At 51.1% G+C, this 22,656-nt stretch overlaps 1 protein-coding gene across 1 annotated transcript in view; it reads left to right on the top strand.

Annotated features, from left to right (window-relative positions):
- ECE1 (endothelin converting enzyme 1) overlaps window positions 1-22,656 on the top strand; it is a 142,350-nt gene that overhangs the window by 50,916 nt on the left and 68,778 nt on the right. Inside the window, 1 exon segment of the mRNA XM_054009096.1 lies at window positions 8,399-8,485. Within this exon segment, the coding sequence (XP_053865071.1) occupies window positions 8,399-8,485 (87 nt within the window).

Below are 22,656 nucleotides of genomic sequence, written 5' to 3'. Positions count from 1 at the left end.
CAGTCCTTATTCAATCCTGAGTTGATTGTGTCTAGTTTGCATATCAATTCCAGCTCAGCAGTCTCTAGGAGTCTGTTTTTGAAGTTTTTCTGTTGTAAGATAGCCACCCGCAGGTCTGACATTGAATGACCAGACAGGTTAAAGTGTTCTCCCACTGGTTTTTGAGTATTATGATTCCTGATTTCAGATTTGTGTCCATTAATTCTTTTGCGTAGAGACTGTCCAGTTTGGCCAATGTACATGGCAGAGGGGCATTGCTGGCACATGATGGCATATATCACATTGGTAGATGTGCAGGTGAACGAGCCCCTAATGGTATGGCTGATGTGATTAGGTCCTATGATGATGTCACTTGAATAGATATGTGGACAGAGTTGGCATCGGCCACCAATCCTCACACCACCACTCATTTCATGCCAACATGCAAATATCACTCTTGATTAAATGCCAGGAATTTTAGCTACATGCAAGATCATGATTTGGAAGCAATACTGCAGAAGTGCCAGCTGAGACAGGGCCTGTTGTGCTAAGCACTGTACCTAGGAGCCCCAGCCGTGGACTGGGACCCCATTACGCTAGGCACTGTACAGACACAGAACAGAGACAGTCCCTGCATGCAGCACTTACGGTCTGAACAGACAATGCAGGCTGAGGGTGGGAGACAGCAAGTTTCATTACTACCATTTCACCGATGGGGAACTGGGCTCCAGAGAGACTAAGTGACTTGCCCAAGATCATACAGAGAGCATGTGGTAGAGACTTGGAACTCCTGAGCCCCATGCGTTAACCCCAAGAACAGCCTTCCTCTTCTGTCCATATTTAAAGTCATATCATTATAATTCCAGTGGTTCCTCTGTGGCTACACAAAGATCCAATACTGAAATGGAGCTCTAAGCTATAAAGACAGAGGCAGCCATTTGGGGTCCTTAGCACACAGGGCTGGGAAACCTAGGTCCTAACCCTGGCTTTAACATTGATTTATGAACCCAAACTGCTCCTACAAAAGTTGATGACAAAACCTACCCTGACTTCAGTGGAAGTGGGCCTGGGCCCTCAATCTGTGATCTTGGGAGAGTCACTTAGCCTCCATGCCTCAGTTTCTCTATTTGTAAAACTGGATGAAAGGTAGCATGGAAGAGAAGCACTGTATCAAAGCTGACCAGAAGCGAAATGTCCTGAGCAGAGAGCCCCTTATAGTCTAGTAACAATTTAAATTCAATTAAAAAATGGCAGCCACGACCAAATAAACAGCTTGCCACATGGTTTAATTGAAGGCCGCAGGCCCCTCCTCTCCTGCCCCAGTTTCACCCAGCTCTAGGGTTGCCAGGTGTCCGGTTTTCGACTGGGTGTTTAAAGTCCGGTTGGCGGCACAGCAAGGCTAACGCAAGCTCCCTACCTGCTGTGGCTCCACACGGCTCCCAGAAGCACCAGCATGTCCCCCGTCCGGCTCCTATGCGTAGGGACAGCCAGGGACTCTGTGCGCTGCCCCCGCCCCAAGTGCCGGCTTCTCAGCCTGGAGCACCCTCCTGTACCACAAACCCCTCATCCCCAGCCCCACCCCAGAGCCTGCACCCCCAGCCAGAGCCCTCACCCCCCCTGCACCCCAACCCTGTGCCCCAGCCCTGATCCCCCCCACCCTCCAAACCCCTTGATCCCAGCCTGGAGCCCCCTCCTGCACCCCCAAACCCCCCCGAGCCGGCACCCTCAGCCGGACCACCCCCACTCCTCCCCACACTCCAATCCCCTGCCCTAGCCTTGATCCCCTCCCCTCTGAACCCCTCGATCCCAGCCTGGAGCACCTAAACCCCTCATCCTCAGCCCCACCCCAGAGTCTGCACCCTCAGTCAGAGCCCTCACACTACCCTGCACACCAACCCCCTGCCCCAGCCAAGAACCCCCTCCCACACTCTGAACCCCTCAGTCCCAGCCTGGAACCCCCTTCCACACTCTGAACCCCTCAGCCCCAGCCTGGAACCCTCTCCTGCACCCCTCATTTCTGGCCCCAACCCGGAACCCGCAACTACAGCCCAGAGCCCGTACTCCCTCCCACACCCCACACCCTGCTTCAATCTGGAGCCTCCTCCCACACTCTGAACGCCCCAGCCCAGAACCCCCCCACACTCCAAATCCCTCAGCTCCAGCCCCACTCCAAACCCCTCAGCTCCAGCCCCACTCCAGAGTCTGCACACCCAGTCAGAGCTCTCATCCCCCCCACACCTCAACCCACTGCCCCAGCCCAGAGCCCCCTCTCACACCCTGAACCCCTCATTTCTGGCCCCACCCCAGAACCCACAACTGCAGCCCAGAGCCCGTACCCCCTTTCACACCCCAACCCCCTGTCTCAGTCCAGAGCCCCCTCCCTTACTCCGGACCCCTCAGCTCCACCCCCCAGCCCAGAGCCCCCTCCTGCACACCAAACCCCATATCCCTGGCCCCACCCCAGAGCCCACAGCCCCAGCCAGAGCCCTCACCCCCTCCCGCACCTGAGCCCCCTGAGCCAGCCTGGTACAATGAGCGAGTGAGTGAGGGTGGGGAGAGCAAGCAACAGAGGGAGGGATGGAGTGGGTGGTGGCGAGGCCTCAGAGAAGGGTTGGGGCCTTGGAGGTGGGGCAGGAGCAGGGCAAGGGTGTTCAGTTTTGTGCGACTAGAATGTTGGCAACCCTACCCAGCTCTGCCCCTTTGAAGAAGGAGGCAAGCCTTCTTATCTCGCCTGGGGTCCCTGACTGGCTACTGCCTCCTCCTGACCCTTCTAACAGCTGGACAATCAAGCTGTGGTTCTGTCCGGCCAGATCCTGGGGGCTGATCTACACAATCCAGTTAGGTCGGCTTAGCTACATCGCTCAGTGCTGTGATAAATGTTACACCCTGTGCAATGTAATTAAGTGTCTACACTGCAGCTGTGCTGCTGTAGCCTTTCTAGTGTAGCCATGGCTTGTCTAGGCGGTGCTTGGAAGTCTAACATCACTGAACGCCCCTCTTTCCCAGGTGACTCTCCTCCTTTGGGTGGGTGTGTCAGGGCAGCAATGCCTCTAGCAGGGAGCAGAGAAGGCTGGCACACCCCATCACACACTGTTTGTTCTAAGTTATCATCTCACTCTGTTTTGGAGGCAGTATTTGAACACTGAAACAGGGTGCAAAACTATATTCAAGAGTCAGAAGCATGTAACTGATGCCTTCTGATTCAACTCTGAAATTCAAAACAGCTAGTTGAGGATTTTCCCTCTGTGACCCCAATCCTGCAAGCTCTGCTGAGGGCTGACCCCTTTTGACTTCACTGGAGCTTCATAAGGGTCAGCCCCCACAGGCCAGCTTGCAGACTTGGGATCTGTGACAGCAACAAGCACCCACAGTCCCAATGATTCCATCATGCTGTTTGGTGGGTTTGGCCTGCTTGCCCTGAAACATTCTTGTATCATAAATCAGAAACCTGGAATATCCCCAGCTTCATTTCCAGCTGTGTTTTCTTTTGATCTCTAAATATTTCCCTCCTATACCCTGATTCTAGCATTCGCAGGGTTTCAGAGAGGTGGATTCAATTAACTTTACAGTTGTAACTGACACTCAGATGAAATGTAGGAGTATATTACTTTAGATTGGTATTAGCCAATTCATAAATATACACGGCCTTGCTGGGGCCTGTATTTATCAGTTTTTGAATGCAGACTGCTGTAGGGAGAGCACCAGTCCCTGACTAAGGAATTAAAACCCAGGTGCAATATCCTGCAGGATAGTTCAAGAGGCTAAGTGGCAGCAGCTGCTTGTTAGAAAGAAGGAGCAAGGCCAGCTGTGGCAGGGGTTGTGTTTGAATGTTCTGTTTAATATAGAAGAGGAGTGTTTGTGGGACACGTGGAAAGGGAGGAAGAAGTGTCTCAAAACAGGACTAGTAGATTGTTGTCAGACTAGAATTTCCTGGTTAACCCCTTAGCTGCTAGTCCTGGAGCTGTATCTCAGTACCACTGTTTGTCCAATTGGCTGTGATTCCTTCCTGCACTGGGGAAATGTATTTCAGTTCCACAGCCAAGAATGCTGCTCAGCACTTGGGGTAATAGGGTTTTACAGACTGAGGAGAGTCTTGGAGCTTGGGTGTTTGTTAGGGTTACCATATTTCAGCAAGAAAAAAAGAGGACGGGAGGAGCCCCGCCCCTGTCCCTCCCACTTCCCGCCCCCCCAGAACCCCCAACCCTCCCCCCGTTCCTTGTCCCCTGACTGCCCCCTCCTGGGACCCCTGCCCCTAACTGCCCCCCAGGACTCCACTCCCTATCTAAGCCTCCCTGCCTCTTGTGCCCTGACTGCCCCAACCCTTATCCACACCCCCACCCCCAGACAGACCCCTGGGACTCCCACGCCCCATCCAACCACTCCCCACCCCCTGACAGCCCCCCCCCCAGAACTCCCGACCCACCTAAACCCCTCTGCTCCCTGTCCCCTGACTGCTCCGATCCATCTCCCCACCCCTGCCACCTGACAGCCCCCCCCAGAACTCCCAAACACTCCCCCCCTGCTCCTTGTCCCCTGACTGCCCCCTCCTGGGACCCCTGCTCCTAACTGCCCTCCAGAACCCCACCCCCTACCTAAGACTCCCTGTTCCTTGTCCCCTAACTGCCCCCTCCTAAGACCCCCCCCAACTGCCCCCCAGGACCCTACCCCCTACCTGTACCCTGACTGCCCAAAACTTTCTCCACTCCCCCCAAAAAGCCCCCCCCCGTTTCTTGACTGCCACCTCCAGAACCTTCCTGCCCCCTTACCTCCTTACCCTGCTGCTCAGAACAGGGTGTTGGGCTCTGTGCAGCCGAGCCGGACACGTGGCTGAGCTCCCCAGCACAACAAAACCCGGTCCCTGGCCCTGCACAACAAAACCCGGTCCCTGGCCCTGCACAGTGCTGCCGGACTGGGCTGCAAGGGAGCTGCCGGCTCAGAATGCAGGGCGGATCCGGCTCCTCTACAGCTGCTCCTGAGTCCAGCCCGGGACTTCCCTGCAGCCCTCCCAGCCGCTCGCTCTGCTCTGCCGGGGGGAAATCCCGGACATTGTGAGTGCTTTACAAATTCCCCCCGGACGCTATTTTTAGCACAAAAAGGAGGACATGTCCGGGTAAATCCGGACGAATGGTAACCCTAGTGTTTGTGGCATTGCTGCAGCGCAAGGCAAGTGGAACAGTGCGCTGGCTTGGCAGTAGGGTTGCCAACTCTCCTGGTATTGTGCTCTATCTCCCGGAGGCTACTGCAGCCAAACTGGGAGATTTTAGGTGCTAACAGTCCAGCAGGGTTAAGGCAGGCTCCCTACCTGCCTTGGCTCCGTGCTGCTTCCAGAAGCGGCTGGCATGTCCCTGCGGCCCTTGGAGGGCAGGGGGTCTCTGTGTGCTGCCTCACCCTAAGTGCTGATTCCACAGCTCCTATTGGCTGGGAACTGCCGCCAATTGGCGCTGCAGGGGCATTGCTTGAGGGCAGAGCCAGCAGCATGTGGAGATCCCCTGCGCCCCCCCCCGCCCCCCGGAGCTGCTGCCAGGGGGATGTGCCAGTTGCTTTTGGGATCCACCCAAGGTAAGTGCTGCCTGGCCAGAGCTTGCACCCCTCACCTGCTCCCAACCCCCAGCCCAGAGCCCACACCCAAACTCCCTCCCAGAGCCTGACCCCTCACCCTCTCCTGCACCCCAACTCCTTCCCAGAGCCTGCACACCAACCCCCTGCCCTAGCCTGGTGAAAGTGAGTGAGGGTGGGGGGGAATGAGTGATGGAGGGAGGGGAAATGGAGTGAGCAGGGGGTGGGGTGTCTGGGGAAGGGGCAGGGCAGGGGGTGGGACAAGGATGGTTTGGTTTGTGCCATTAGACTGTTGGCAACACTACTTGGCAGTCTAGTGCCAACACAGCCTGTGTCGTCAGGGTCATGGGTTGAGGGCAGGGAGGAGGTGAAGTCAGTGATTTGATTGCCCTCTGCCTTACAGCTCATGGAGACAGCTGGCCAAAGTGCAGGTGAAACCCTAACAAATTGGAAGGTAGCATTTCACCCTCCTTTGGCCCAGGCAGATGGGATACCCACGTATGGGCAGTGGAGACTCAGGCTTCCTGTGCTGCTGTGGAGCACGATCTCCCCTTCCCCATCCCTGCTCTGGGGCCTGAGCGACTTCACCCTGAGTATCTGCTTGGGGGGAAGAGGTAAGAATACTGTAGAGGGAATCAGACTTTCAATTAGACTTGTATGAAAATATAGCTTGGGGCAGTGGGGATTTCAGCTCATGGTCTTGGGGCCTTCTGGAGGGAGCTGGGTTTTTTCCTTGCACCCTCCAAGGCAGATTCTCTATCCTGCTAAGGCCTCGTTACAGGGCTCTGGTGGAGTAAAGGGGCTGGAATCATCCTACAAGGGGACTCTCCCACTGCCATAGATCTGCCTTGTCCCAGGCTCTAGCATAAGGGGCACCTTTGGGGCAGGCCAGGGGTGAGAAGGAGGCATGGGCAGAAAACACGGTGCTCCAGATATTGTCTGGTTCTTGGGGAAGCAGAGTTAAGTTGGAGCAGCCTCAGGGCTGCTCTAACATATGCTGGAGGCTATGCTGACCTGCAGATAGGCCCAAGTAGGAGGAATGCAAAGAAGGCATAAGGTGCTCTTTGTCTCCCACAGTTCATGCACTCAGGCCTCTCAGTCGTGCCTGGAGCTTGAACAAACACAAAGACCTCACTCAGGACTCCAGAGTTTTGCATGGCCTCCTGCCAGAGTGAAACCACTGCTCTGCCCTTCTGCACAGGGACTCAGTTTCCACGAATCCCTGTCTAGGCTCCTAAACCTAAGCTAAGGTTGTGGTGTCCTTACAAGAGATCCTGTCCTAGTCCCCTGTGGTTCATATCCTGATTTCCCACAGTAACCATTCAGTAATAAGTTACTGGCTTGCCTGCCACTCGCTGCTGTGACCTCAGTCATGATGCATTTCTAGTCCCCTCAAAAGGTAGCACTCTCATTGTGTCTGGCTAGAGATAAACCTGAACTGTAAAACCTAGGTACTGAATATGCTCAGATCCAGGGTTTGGGGCTGGACACATTGCTAATTTTGGCAGGGCCAACTTAGAACAATTCAGAGACTGCAGCAGTCTGGAGGCCTCTAAATAGAGGTATGGATGGGGACTACATGGGGCAAGAGTTTAAATGGGGGAGCCTACATAAGGGTACCAGGATTTGACCTCTAAAGCTGGAGCCAGGGCATAGCTTACTCCATTTAGGAAGGCTTGAGGCAAAGGCAGGGGTGGCTTGGCTGATAGACTGGGTGCTGCTTGGGTAGCAGCTAGATTTGGTAGACAACAGTTGCAAACCTTGCCTGGTGGGTGGTGGTGGAGTTGGAGAAGTTGGTTGGTTCAATTGAATCTAGTGCACTACCCCAGTTTCAGACCCCCTAGGGGTGGTCCCTCAAAGCTGAGACAATCCAGCCAGCTGGACATCTTGTCATCCTAGGCACAGGTGCAAGCTCCAGACTGGCATGGCACACTCAGCATGTGTGCCTACATGGAAAGGTCCAGCATGTGAAAGAAACGATTATTTCTTGGTGTATCATTTGGATGATGATGGCTGCGAGAACCATCTGCTTCTCTGGCCATCCCCTCACTCTCCTCTCTGGAGCGCAGCCCTGGTGTGCTAGATAAGCAGGAGGGACACAGCAGGTTAGAGATGGAGTTGGGGTAGGGTGGAGCTAACAAGGAGAAAAGGAGGCTGGCCTCTGAAAGTTTTGAACAATCAGTTGGCTCCTGCTGTGGAATGCAGCTTTACAAACGCAGGCAGACTTTATTTTACTTCCTGTTCTCTGACTTGCTCCCTGATCCTGTGTTTTGAAACGTGCATGTCTGATGTTCCCAGGCTGAGCTAGGCAGCCCCTCTCTGCACAGGAGTCTTTCTTCCCATTGAAAGAGAAAGTTTACTTAAGGCTCAGAGGAGGGCTTCAGAGGAGACATGGGGGCGGATGGTTTGGCCTGTGGGTGGGCTGACTTTCTTGTGCCTTTTTTGAGTTTCTTCAGATTATAATTGTTCAGTAACTTTATATCTCAATCACTTGGATTCAGCACAAAGGAGGACTTACAACCTGGCTGGGCAGATGTCCCAGCCAAAGCCTCTCTCGCTGCCTCAAGTGCCATTCCACTTCAACTCTCTGGGAAGGATCTGCGGAACTGATCCAGGAAGAAAGGGGAGGTTGCCCTGATTAACCTTGTTCAGAGACTTACCTGGTAACACTTGGACATATGGCTCCGGAATCACTAGCTTCTTAGTCTGAGCAAAGATCACAGGAGATGGGGATCCAGCCAGCAAGGGCTGAGCTGATGTCTGAGTTGCCCTGTTTGCAAAGCAGTGTCTGTCTGGCTGGTGCCTTTAAATGTTCCTTGCCATGGAGATGCTAAGGGAATCTGTTCTCCATTTGACGTTTCAGATGTCCACCTACAGGCGGGCGACGCTGGATGAGGAAGATCTGGTAGACTCAATCGGGGAAGGAGAAGTTTACCCTAATGGAATCCAGGTAGGCGATCCAGTCCATGACACTCCACTTTGAAAGCAATGTGATTGTAGGGTCATTCCAGACACAGCCCTCTCTCCCCCAGTGATTGTCCTGCCACCCTACCATGAGCAAGGGGATGTGTACGGCCCTTGTGCCTTGCTGATAGGAAGGAACTCTCTCCTCCAGTGATGCAGGAGGTCAGAATGGGCCCACTGTGACCTCCTTTGCCTTGTGACCCTGGAAGCCCCATTCACCCCACCCTCAGGAGTAGGTGCTTCTCTCTCTAGGCTGCTTCCTTGACTGCATGCACCTGGCCTGCTCTCCCAGGGCTGCAACACAGCTAGGGAAAAGTGCCTGCCTCTTTACATTTCACTGAGGCCAGAGCCTGGCCTTCTGCTATGCAGAGACCTGGCCAGGTGGGTTAGAGCTCTGCACCTGAGACAGCCCAGGCTGGAGACATGCTGGGACTCACTGAATCTGAGCCCAGGCAAAGTCTGCCCGAGGAACACTTTCAACAGGCAGGTTTTGCTTTTGGGATTTGCCCTGGCAAATATTCTCTTAAACACTCCATTGCCCCAGGGCTGTGTCTGACAGCAGTCTGGAGCCTTAGGCTTGTCTACACTACCCACTGGATCAGCAGGCAGTGATCGATCCAGCGGGGGTCGATTTATCACATCTAGTATAGACACGATAAATCGACCACTGAGTGCTCTCCCATCGACTCCGGTACTCCACCAGAACAAGAAGCGCAAGCAGAGTTGATGGGAGAGCGTTAGCTGTCGACTTACCGCAGCGAAGACACCGCGGTAAGTAGATCTAATTACGTCAACTTCAGCTATGCTATTCACATAGCTGAAGTTGAGTGTCTTAGATCAACCCCGCGCAGTAGTGTAGACAAGCCCTTAGACACAGTGACTTCAACACAAACACTTGGGGACTAACTCTAGCCTTGTTGTGACTCCACCAATATCTGTGATGTTACAAATAGGGCTGCCCTGCCAGGCCCCCTAGGGAGAGGCTGTGAGGAGAGCAAGCCAGAGGGGTGGTGATGTGAGAACTCCTAGAAACCCTTATTGGTCTGCCCCCTCTGTGCACAATGCACACCTCCTAGGGCCGAAGCTTTGACCTGACATGTGCCTGGTGCAGTCCAGTTGATGCGCAGTGAGGTTCAGAGCAGAGCCTAGTCCATGGTGAGATGACCAGCAGTGTGTGTGTGCTTTGTGCCTGCTTGCTTTCCTGAGCTGTCTCAGCTACCCTCAGTTAACACCACACCATCGGCCGGGTCCCCAGCCAATGGAAGAACTGGATTAGCCCCAAAGTAAACCCTGTTTCATCCTGCCTGATCACTGTCTACAGGCACCAAGGCAGGAAGGAGTTTTCTGATGCCGGAGGGCTCCCTAACCGCACAGAGGAAGGCATAATACTATCCAGTGACTGAAAGTAGAAGCCAGCAAAGTTCACGCTGAAATCAGATGTAGACTTTTAACAGTGAAGGTAATTAACCATCAGCATAACTTGCCAAGGGATGCGGTGAGTCCTCCATCACTTGGAGGCTTTGACTCCTGATTGGATGTTGTTACAGAGATACTTTAGCCCAACCACAGATCACACTGCAACACAGGAATCACTGGGTAAAATTCTACAGCCTGGGCTCTGCAGGAGGTCAGACTAGATGATCATGTCAGTCCTTCCTGGCCTGAAAAATTATGAAAATAAGGCATTAATGTTAATGACCTGATAAAGGTCTAAAGGATCTTTCCTAAGAAGGAAAAAGTCCTGTGTTTGCCTGAGTGAACCCAGTACGGTCTCCCTTTTAGCTTGCACTGTGATGCTGTCCTCACTGACTTTCCTGATCTCTTGAAATAAACTGAGTCAGCAACTGCACACCAAGGTCTTAAACTGGCAAGCAAACCCCTCTCACGTCTGCCCTGTGTTTCCCAGGCTGGGCCCGATGGGATCTTGCCGAACTCCACTACTTTATACATCACCCCTCTTCACTCCAAGCCCTAAATCTCCTTCAGACAAAGAAATAGTCAACAGACACTACAGGTCTGAGCTGAGCTGTGAGTATGACACTTACAGAGCCCTGGCTGATGCCAGGAGCTAGTGGAGCATTTCTGAGTCCAGTAGAGTCTGAGTGCTGCGGGAAGTGCTGCTGGTGATTCAGTGTGCAGGGCTCTGCATCAGTCCTGAACTGATGCTGTAGCAGGTGCAAGGGCGCTGTGATGCTGGAGGACCAATTCTGACCATGGTCATCCTTGCAGGTGTCAGCCTTATCTATCAAAGGGACTTATAATTCCCACCACTGTAGTATCCGAGCACTTCCCAGTCTTGAATGTGTTTATCCTCTGTGAGGATTCCCACACCCCTGTGAGGTAGGTCAGCACAGAGACTTGCCCAAGGTGTAACCGTGCCTCAGTGGGTTGCAATTGAGGATGCCAAATTCAGGACAAACTGCTGAGAAATAGGGCAGATACACCCCCAAGATTAGTAGTTCTTCTTCCATAAGATATACCAAGTCAGCAACAAAAGTAAACTTCTGTTTCACCATACTCGCTAACAAGAAATCATAAAAGCAGTTTCCTTAGGCATTCCAGTTCTTATATCACCATCACTGGATTTAAAGGTGAGTGGTTCTTTACAAACAGTCTCATCAAATAAAAGGTTCTCCTGATCCCAAAGGACTAGCCACACACCCAGGTTAATATATAACTTCGATCTTACCCAAAAATGATGCTGATGCCAATCCTTTAGCATCTAAAGGTTTATTCATAAGAAAGATAGGTGAGAGTTAAAGGAATCAAATACATACAATAAATGCAAAGTTCTTTGGTTCGGGCTTGTAGCAGTGATGGAATAAACTGTTGGCTTAAGTAAAGTCTCTGGCTGCTTCCAAATCATTGGAAGGTCCTCAGTCCATTGGTTAGAATGCTCCCATTAGTATAAGTTCATAGTCCAGAGGCTGGCGCAGAAAAGAGGCAAATGGAGGGGTTTCCACAGCCTTTTATATGTTCTGCCATGTTTCAAACCCAACTAATTGAGGCACTGGGGCAATCAAGCCTCAGAAAGACCATGCTGGTTCTGTGCGAAGTTAAGAATTGCTGCCTCCGAGCGTGTCAAATAGCATCTCTAAGTTAAGGTTGAGGCTCAGGTTGTGACTCTCTCTCCACTATCTCCCTTCTGATGTGTGCAGATGCTAGGCAGGATGTTCTGTCAGTTCCAGGAGTTCAACATGGTATGGAAAAATTGCTCCACCTCCACACAGTAAATCATCTTAAACTGTATCATGTCTTACAAAGCCTGGGTGTGGCAGCGTTGCTGTATCTAAGCAGCCATAAAGTCTGTCTTTAGGAGCTACCTGAAGGCAGATCTGCTGGAAACAGCTTTATTCAAATCTATACAGAAGATTTACATTAACTGCAGCATAAACATTATGTTGTGCACATACTGGTTTGATCGCCTATTCTGGGCCACTTACCTGTGAAGTAACTCAATTCAGTCGGCACACAATGGTGGCAGAGACTACAGAGCATTTTCATGTATTAATAACTTCCAGTTAAAAAGGATGTAGCTCCTAGCACTGTGAAAATACAGCACTAATTAGTGACAATCAGGAGCAACTGAGCATGCAGTGTGAGAGACACAGAGTGCAGCTGTGCAGGTAAGACCTGCAGAGAGCCAGATGCTCCAAACCCCTCTGTAATACATTAAGCAATATCCTCATATTCCAAGGAATATGATAGTAAATCTTTCTCTGATTCAGAACCGATGAGGCCAGGTTACAATGCCTGGGGACAACTACTTGTGACTTTTAAAAATGACCCATCTTATCAAAGGAGATAGTGGAAGAGAACTGGAATACTAATACGAGGAAAGTGCTAGTAGTACAAGGGAAAGGAATTCCTTAGCCTCTGTGGGTGCATTTATGCCGCAATTAAACACCTGTGCCCTGAGTCAGCTGACTTGTGCATGCGGAGCGCAGGCTGCAGGGCTGTAAAATTGCTGTGAAGACATTCGGGCTCAGGTTACAGCCTGGACTCCGGGATCCCATGAGAAGAAAGGGTCAGCTGGGATGCCTTGTCAGCTCTTCTCTTGATCCTGCTTTTAGGTAGCACTTTGCATCCCAAAGTATTTTCCAGCCTATAAAATCCAATCCTGCTTCCATTCAAGTCCATGGCAAAATTCCCTCCACATTTTTTTTAACGTCCACATAATGCGGAAATATCTTCATCCAAAAGTGCACCTACCTCTGGAGTGGAACGCAGCAGTCATCAAACTTAGCCTAGCATTACTTAGAACAGGAGGCAAAGTATTCTGTATCCAACAGAAACTTCCGGGGGGGAGAACTTAAGCTGGGAGAAAGTTACTAGCACTTGACAAATACAACAAAAAGATGTGAACATTTTTTAAATAAAAACACTGGGCCAGATCCCCATCTGGTGTAAACTGGCACAGCTCCATTGAAGCCAGCCGGAAATCTGGATCGGTAATGTTAATTGTATACACAATCCTTATTGGCACGTTTAAGCTTTCTTTGATTGTTTGCAAGAAAGTCTAAGTCTCATGAATATCCTCAAATGTGTTTGCACTAGAGATTATAATTATTTCTTGCTTGTATTATCATATCACCGAGGAGCCCCAGTCATGACCCAGGATTCTGTAGTGCTAGGGGCTGTACAGAGACAGAACAAAAGCTCCAAGTGCCACCATCTTGGATTTCTACCCACATCCCTTCCATTAGTTTGTGATTTCAGACAGGGAGTAGAAATAACCTCATATGACTTCATGCTCTACAGATACCTGTAAAGTGTCAATTGAACAAAAACTTGTAAAAATTGGTCTGCTTGCAAGTTACCTGCAAATGGGGAAGAGGCTCAATTAACTGGAAACTTTTTTCCAGAAAATAGCCCAGCGCTGTTAACTTCCCATTTGTAGTTAGGCCATGATACCAGAGTTAATACCTGATCCTCAGGATTCTAAGCCCTCCACAACAGGAATTGTATGTGTCTCTCTGTACAGCACCGAGCACAGTGGGGCCTTGATCCTGATTGAGGCCTTTGAATGTTCCAATACTTGAGAGCCCTCCTGCAGTACAGCATCTCCTAGCACTGTGAGGAGCCTGAGGTGATCACTAGCTCCAGGAGAAGGGTCTGCCATGTCCCCCCCCTCCCACCCATGCCTGATCCACAGAGGTTCCGAGTCTGTTACAGTCCCTAAGAGCCTTGCCTTTTAGCTCAAACTGTAGAGATTTATGCTTCTAGTTCTGGAGGTCCCTGGTTCAATCCTGGTGTGTCAGCCAAGCTGGCAGCCAATGAGACCTCCTGTAGCACTTGGGCATCTCAATCTCTGGCCAAGGGTTAACCAGGCCTTGCATAGTTTTTGTAATCTCTATTGAGATTGCAGCCTAAGATGCCATGACTGTGTTTCTTGATACTGTTGTGCGAGGTTTCACTGGTGCATTATGTGTGGCTATTCTTATTAACTTTTATTGGCCTCTGTTGTGTTCTGCTTCAGCAGTGTTTCTCTGGCTGCCACCTCTCTCTCATCAGTGGCTGGCACTGTTCCTTGGGTACTAGTGTTGTCTGACCTTTTCTCCTGCCCATCCCTCTGAATGCAGCTCTCCTGTTCCCATGCCCTTGCCTGCAGAGTTTGTTCCTGTTGATAGGTGGGGATGGACCATGCAGATATTGCTGCAACTAAATCTTTATCCCTTCCTGAAAGGAGATTAATTTCAGTCTAGTTCTTCCAAAACAATGAAAAATGGAGAACCTCTTTGAAAAGGGACTGTGTAGGGACTTAGACTTCCCATTGTGCCAGTGAATTTCTGCAGCTGCCAGGCTCCCGGGTAGAAAGCAAGCTGACTTTCATCTGCTGCCAGGAGCTGTAACCTTGGGTGTCTTGCTGCTGCTATCTACGGTATCTGTGCTTTGCACATCAACTGCTAGGCAGTGCTCTGAATCCTTGGTTCTGAGTCAGAGATGCATAACTTTTATTGTCCACACTCTGAAGCGTATTCCTTGCTGCATCTCTGAGGCATGCACACTGCAAAGAACGGCGGCCTGACTGCTTAGCAGGAGCTCAGCTGTACAATAGGTCACTGCAAAGATCTTTCACCAGTGGCCAACTCCTGTCTGAATGGAAAGGGGAGGACCTATCTAACTGAGGAGACACGCTAATGCACATCAAAGATACAACATACCTCTAACTCTGCTCTGAATAAGGGGCTCTGCAGCTAAAGGCCAGTCTTCTAGAGAACTTGCATATCTTTCACCTGCTTCCCGCCTTGTCCTCTCCAGACTCTTAGCTGAAAAAGAGGAAGGTATTCTTCTCTCGGAATAATCAAATCTGGCTGGAGTTCAGTGCCTCAGACGCTTGGCGAAAAGCCAGCATATTCCAGTACATGAACATGCATGGCATTTTACAAGGGTCCCTGCCCTGATGGGCTCTCAGTCCAAGCTAAGAGATGATGTAGAGAGGGAAAGGAGGACAGGGCTTGCCACAATAAAATCACATGGCTGCTTTGATTAAATGATGCAGGAGTTGGTGTGTCTCAAACTCTTTTTTTGCTTGTAACGTCTCTTCGTTGGTGTTCAAAATCTGTTGGGGTTGGGGGAAGGGAGAGCCTCTTGCAGGGCTGCGGTTAAGGTCCTGGTGTCACTTGGTATGCAAAATGCTATATAACCTTATCCACAGGTGGAGACTGGACACTGCTGTGTTCCAGTGCAGCAATTCTCTGTTCCTAACTGCTACACATGGCACTGCATGGCTGTGGAGGCTAGCCACAGACACACACAAGGTGGAGTTAAATTTAGGGTTACCATATTCTCTGCCTCCAAATGGAGGACACTCCACGGCCCCCGGCCCCGCCCCCAGCCCCGCCCATACCCCCGCCCCAACCCCGCCCCCTCCCCAAAGTCTCCGCCCCCTCCCCTGCTTCCCGCGAACATTTGATTCGCGGGAAGCCTGAAGCAGGTAAGGGGGGTGTGGGGGGGAGGAGGCGCGGCCCCGGGCGACCACCCCCGGCCCGCCCAGCACTGCCGGCCCCCGGCGGCCCGGCGCACCCCCGGGCTCCCCGCGGGCCCGCCGGCCCGGCTGACCGGCTCCCCGCGGGCCCGGCTGACCGGCTCCCCGCGGGCCCGGCTGACCGGCTCCCCGCCGGCCCGGCTCCCCGCGGGCCCGGCTGACCGGCTCCCCGCCGGCCCGGCTCCCCGCGGGCCCGGCTGACCGGCTCCCAGCCCGGGCCCCGGCCCGGCCCCGCGCCCCCGGCTCCCCGTCCGGCCCCGCGCCCGGCACTGCGCCCCTAGTTCCCGGCCCGGCACCATGCCCCCGGCCCCGCACCGCCGGCCCCGGCCGAGCACCACCCAGCCCTCCCGATTTTCCCGGACATGCCCGGCTTTTGGGGATTTCCCCCCGGACGGGGATTTGAGCCCCCAAAAGCCGGACATGTCCGGGAAAATCCGGACGTATGGTAACCCTAGTTAAATTTGACAATACATCAATTTAGGGTAAAAATGTTAGATAGGGTTACCGTATTTCAACACTGAAAAAAGAGGACACTCCACGGGGGCTCTGGCCCCACCCCAACTCCGCCTCTTCCCCATCCCTGCCTCCGCCCCCTCCCCACCCCCATTCCAACCCCTTCCCCAAAGTCCCCACCCCAACTCTGCCCCCTCCTCTGAGCACCCCACATTCTCCCTTCTCCCTCCCGCTCTGTTCTTGGTTGGGGGTTGCTAAGTGCTTCATAAACTGTAAAATGTTTGTAAAACCTACAAAGTGAGGGTGAAACAGAGAAAAGTCTGTGAGCAAAACAAGCTGCTAGCGAGGGAGACATGGTTATCTATATGAGATGTTTTTATTTAAGAATCCATGGTAATACAAATACTGGTGGTGGTGGTGGTAATGCTACAAATAAGCAGTTAAGATTGGGACCTTATTCTAAACAAGAAAATAAATCTAAACCATGGAGAATGCAGTGAAAATTAATATTGATTATTAGGAATAATGGTGAGGTAGCAGAGCAGCTGGAGCCCGCAAGGAGAAGTGCCCGGCCGGCAGCTCGGGGTCCGGAGGCAAGGGGGCTGCCCGAAGCCAGAGCACTCGGGCAGCTCAGCTCTTAAACAGAGCCGAAGAGTCAGGGGAGGAGCAGAGCAGCTGGAGCCCGTGAGGGAAAGTGCCCGGCCAGTATTTTTCCCAGACATGTTCGGATTTTTGGCAATTCCCCCGGACGGGGGTTTGATTACCAAAAAGCCGGACATGTCCGGGAAAAAACGGACGTATGGTAACCCTATTGTGTAATTATGCTAACAACAAGCATTGGAAATCCTGAGTGAAAGCTGAGTTTAGATTTCTTTTAAGTGTAGCTTTAATTAGGATTTTCTTTCGCTTGAGTTGGGTTAATTATAACATCCCTGTAATGTGTTTTACCCTTCAGTTACTGATACATACACTCAATTAATTACAGGTCTGGCGCATCTTACGTGCATTCAACATACGCGATTTCAACTTTACGCGGTCGGCAAAAACAAAAAACCCCCAAAAGAGAAAAATAACAATTTCAATACTATACCTGTAGTGCGGGCGATTCCGCCCGCCCTTGAACTCGATGGAATTTTGACTATATGAGGTTTTCGCTTTACGCGCTAACCGCGGAACGGAACCCCCGCGTAAGACGAGACAGATCTGTATTATATTGTGGTGGCACTTAGCAGCCCCAGCCACAGACCAGGACTCCATGGTGCTCGGAGCTGTACAAATACAAAACAAAAAGAGCTGACTGTAAATACACTACATAGGATGCACACACTCAGCCTTCATCCCATCTTAACGTGGTTCTTGGGCTTTGTGGCCTGGGAATTTCCTGGGTGTTTTTTTAATTATTAAAAATGTTCTACACACTAACACTGAACAGAGAGCCAATGGGAAGTCTGCTATGTGCCATTTCCGATGGGCTGACGCTACATACTGCCAACCTTAATACTGCTTAAATGATTGAACTAAGGACAGATTCGGCAGTGCACTAAAGCAGTACTGAGTAGCCAGTTTACCTGGGTTTACCCCTGCCTTGCATTGCCTGAGCAACACCCAGCAGCCAGAATGTACTGGGGAGTTTGGTCCTTAATTTGCCAGTGATGGATGGGCTTAGGGGGCTGTGTTAGTGAGGCTGGTGCTATGTGAAGAGGGGGCAGGGCAAGCCCAGTGAGTCCCATTGGCTTTGTGCTTTAAGTGTTCCTGCTACACTCCTACCTGACAGTGCTGACTCAATTCCCAGTAGAGCTGAGGCAGCAGTGCCAGGCAGGGCCGGCGCAACCTATTAGGCAACCTAGGCGGTCGCCTAGGGCGCTGACATTTGGGGAATGGCGACCGCGGCAGCCGAACATCCGGCCGCTGTGGTTGTCGGCGGTATTTTGGGGGCGGAACCTTCCGCCGCCTCTGTCGGGGTGCCATTTTGGGGGCGGGACCTTCCACCGCCTAGGGCGCCAAAAAGGCTGCCAAAAGAACAGGAGTATTTGTGACACCTTAGAGACGACACAAATTTATTTGAGCATAAGCTTTCGTGGGCTACAGCCCACTTCTTTGGATGCATAGAATGGAATGTGTGTGTGTGTGTGTGTGTGTATATATATATATATATATATACACACGCGCACACACACATACAGAGAGCATGAACAGGTGGGAGTTGTCTTACCAACTCTGAGAGGCTAATTAAGTAAGAAAAAAAAATTTGAAGTGATAATCAAGATAGCTCAGTACAGACAGTTTGATAAGAAGTGTGAGAATACTTACAAGGGGAGATAGATTCAATGTTTGTAATGGCTCAGCCATTCCCAGTCCTTATTCAAGCCTAAAATGATTGTATCTAGTTTGCATATCAATTCCAGCTCAGCAGTCTCTCCTTGAAGTCTGTTTTTGAAGCTTTTCTGTTGCAAAATTGTCACCTGTAGGTCTGTCGTTGAATGACCAGACAGGTTAAAAGTGTTCTCCTACTGGTTTTTGAGTGTTAGGATTCCTAATGTCAGATTTGTGTCCATTAATTCTTTTGCATAGAGACTGTCCGGTTTGGCCAATGTACATGGCAGAGGGGCATTGCTGGCACATGATGGCATATATCACATTGGTAGATGTGCAGATGAACGAGCCCCTAATGGTATGGCTGATGTGATTAGGTCCTATGATGATGTCACTTGAATAGATATGTGGACAGAGTTGGCATCGAGCTTTGTTGCAAGGATAGGTTCCTGGGTCAGTGTTTTTGTGCAGTGATGTGTGGTTGCTGGTGAGTATTTGCTTCAGGTTGGGGGGTTGTCTGTAAGCGAGGACAGGTCTGTCTCCCAAGACCTGTGAGAGTGAGGGATCATCTTTCAGGATAGGTTGTAGATCTTTGATGATGCGTTGGAGAGGTTTTAGTTGGGGGCTGAAGGTGACAGCTAGTGGTGTCCTGTTATTTTCTTTGTTGGGCCTGTCTTGTAGGAGGTGACTTCTGGGTACTCGTCTGGCTCTGTCAATCTGCTTTTTCACTTCAGGAGGTGGGTATTGTAGCTCTAAGAATGCTTGATAGAGATCTTGTAGATGCTTGTCTCTGTCTGAGGGATTGGAGGAAATGCGGTTGTATCTTTGATCTTGGCTGTAGACAATGGATCATGTGGTGTGTCCTGGATGGAAGCTGGAGGCATGTAGGTAAGTATAGCGGTCAGTAGGTTTCCGGTAGAAGGTGGTATTTATGTGACCATCGCTTATTAGCACAGTAGTGTCCAGGAAATGGCTGCTGGCGCTCCTGGTGCCAGGGGAGCATTTCACACACTTGTGCCCAGTATAGTGTACTGCCACAAACCTTAAAAGAGCCATGAAAGTAAGGCCAAGATATCTGCCAATAAGAGCTCTAACACATGTCCTGTCTCCACACCACAGAGTCATTACAACCAATAGGGTTTATTGGATGCAAATTAGCTGGAGAGGAAAGGGGGTGATTGGCTCAGTTACCTCTATCAGAGTGGCACCACTTAAGCCTGTCTGGAGACTACAGAATCAGAAGAATTAGATACAATAGTTAAATAGCTTAATTAAAACCTAATTTCTTACAATATAGCCTATGCACAAGGTTTGAATTAAGTTTAATTATATGGAAAACTTGGAAGTGTCTGTGCTACTCCATTGTTAAGACCACTTGGGACAAAGAAGACTGATGCAGGGCTAGTCTATGCTAGAAAATTAGGTTGACCCAGCTATGTCGCTCAGAGGTGTGAAAAATCCACACCCCCTGAGCAACAGAATTAAGCCGACCTAAGGCCATGTGTAGACAATGCTAGATAGAAGAATTCTTCCATCCTTGGAGCCATGCCGACGCGTGGGCAGCACTCTGGGGGCTGGGGCTGCGCGTTCCCGTGGGGCAGTGTTTGGCTCCGCGGGGAGGCAGACGTGCCCCCAGTTCATCCGGAGGCATGGCACCGTGCGCGCGCAGCATTCTGAGGGGCGGGGCTGCCCGCTCCCGCGGGGCAGCATGTCTGGCTCTGCATGGAGCAAAACATGCTGCTAGGAGCCTCATGGTAAGGGGTCCGGGGCCAGGGGTGTTGGATAAGGGGTGGGGGCATTCAGGGGACAGGGAGCCGGGTGGGTTGGATAGGGGGTGGGATCCTGGGGGGGTGGTTGGGGCGAGGCAGTCTCTGGAGAGGGCAGTCAGGGAGCGGGGGGGTTGGATGGGGCATGGGAGTCCTGGGGTCTGTCAGGGGGTGGGTGGGGGTGGATAGGGGTCAGGGCAGTCAGGGGACAGGGAGCAAGGAGGGTCCTGGGGGGGCAGTTAGGGTGGGGGGGTCCTCTGGAAGGGGACTACGTAATCAGAAGAATTAGATAATGAGGGACAAGGAGCTGGGGGGGGTTGGATGAGTTGGGAGTTCTGGGGGTCCTGTCAGGGGGTGGGGAGTGGTTGGATACGCGTGGGACTCCCGGGGGTCTGTCTGGGGGCAGGGGTGTGGATAAGGGTCGGGGGCAGTCAGGAGACAGGTAGGGGGTAGGGTCCTGGGGGGGGGGGAGCAGGGAACAAGGAGCAGGGAGGCTTAGATAGGGGGTGGGGTCCTGGGGGGCAGTTAGGGGCAGGGGTCCCAGGAGGGAGTAGTCAGGGGACAAGGACCAGGGGGGGTTGGTGGTTCTGAGGGGGGCAGTCAGGGGGTGGGAAGTAGGAGGGAGTGGATGGGGGCAGGGCTAGGGCGGGGCTCCCTGGGTGCACATCCTAATGAAATGTGCTGTGCATGCCTATGGTAGAGGACACTGCCTATGCTAACGGGAGGGGTCTCTGTCGCTGTAGTTAATCCACCTCCCCAAGAGGCAGTAGCTAGGTGGACTGAAGAATTCTTCCCTCAACTTAACTCTGTCTACACCGGAGGTTAGGTTGGCTTAACTATGTCGCTCAGGGGTTTGGATTTTTCACGCCCCTGAGCAATGTAGCTGGGTCAACCTAATTTTGTAGTGTAGACCAGGCCTAAATGCTGTATGCTGGGGGAGAATACACCGCACAGAGATTGAATTCCTGCTTCAAGTGCAAAACTGTGCTCAACCCTAATGATGGAGTTGCAACCAGTGCCTCCATGATGTATGCGCCCTGGGATATTCAAGATAGCAAAGTTCTTAGAGGGACCCTGGGGGAGCCATATTTGCTAGAGGATGCCCTTCTCCTTGCTACTAAACTCACCTTGGAGTGAAATTTTCAGCTTCCAAAACCTGAGTTAGGGCCTCGAGTGCTCAACATTCCTCTGAAGTCAATGGGAATCTTGCCAGATGGGAGCAGAGTCAGGCCAGGACTGAACGCTCTTGGGATTCCCACCATTAACATGCTTTTTCACCATTTACACTGTCTGCTATTGTTGCATTTTATCCAGCTTGAGCCTTGAAGTGGATGGTTTGGCTCCCCTTTCTGGCTCTCGGGCACCAGAATGCAGTACAGCTGGTGGTTTCTGATCTGGAAACCACTTCCCTCTTTGGGCCTCAATTTCCCCATCTGCAAAATGAGGACAATGACACTTGCTTTCCTTTGGAAAGTTCTTGGAAATCTGTGGATGAAAAATGCCCTAGGAGAGCTAAGTATCTCCCTCCAGTTCCTCCTCATTTTTATTTAATGGAAGTAAAAACACAAACTCCTGTTCACATTAGGTTTTGTGAAACTTACTTTTTTTGTTCACAAGCAAATATTCTGGATCTAAACTACTTGATATTGTCCAAATGAGAGCATAAGCTACTAGCTAAACCCTGTAGATACTCAGTTATCCAATCCTCCTCCATTCTCCACAAGCACCTCATGCATAGCTAGGGATATAAACCTTTTGTGCAACAACCTTTGTCGTACTTAAGGGGCAAGTCAGAATTGTGATTGAGCCAGTTCCTCTGCAGTTCTTCATGCTGTGTGTCAAAGTTAGACTCAGGACTCAGTTTGTCAGACCACTCTGTTTTATTAGCACAGCGCTCTGCTAATACATTCAGATAATGTGAGCCCCCATGCAAGATCCAAACAGTCTTATTTATACAGATAAAGGGCGCGAACTAAACAAAGGGACAAAGAGAGCGAAATTGTAAAATTTACCATGCATATCCTACTTCCTTACTAACTCTTATCGATCTAAGGATAATACTTCACCAATCGCCCTTAAGTGGAGCAATTGTTCTATCTTAATGTCTGTTTTCCTGACACCTGGATCGCAGCATTTCTCATTTCTACTTAAAGGCACATACAGCATTCTTTAATTTATTCTACTTCTTTAATATTCATTTCACTTTCGCAATCCCTTCCTTTGGTCAAGCTTACGCAAAGACCAACAATTACTGGGTTCCACATATTAATTGTTCTTTATCTGTTTGTTCATCAGTGATATTTAACATCATTATATTAGCACTCTGTTTTGGGGCAGTCACCTGGGTGGCATACCTTACACAATTCTGGATACAACAGGAGATTAACTGAAAACATACAAAAATCATTAGGATTCTAAACAGGATAGTCAGGGCTTCCTGAAACAACCAATGTTCTATGCCAGAGAAATTGAATAGGTTACTTAGTCACGTCCATAAAGAACTCGGCTCTTCATGGGGAAGAGATGCGATTTGTTTTAAGTGGCTAGCGTGATCTATTACCTCATTGGTGTCGTCAGGTATGAACACACAACATTCTTTTCCAATGAGAGCACAGTTCCCTCCTTTGGCCGCCAGCA

Source organism: Malaclemys terrapin, chromosome 19 (genome assembly GCF_027887155.1).
Source record: "Malaclemys terrapin pileata isolate rMalTer1 chromosome 19, rMalTer1.hap1, whole genome shotgun sequence".
In the NCBI taxonomy this organism is placed as follows: Eukaryota; Metazoa; Chordata; order Testudines; family Emydidae; genus Malaclemys; species Malaclemys terrapin.
The sequence above is the reverse complement of the archived record's forward strand: the minus strand, read 5'-3'. Positions and strand labels throughout refer to the sequence as shown.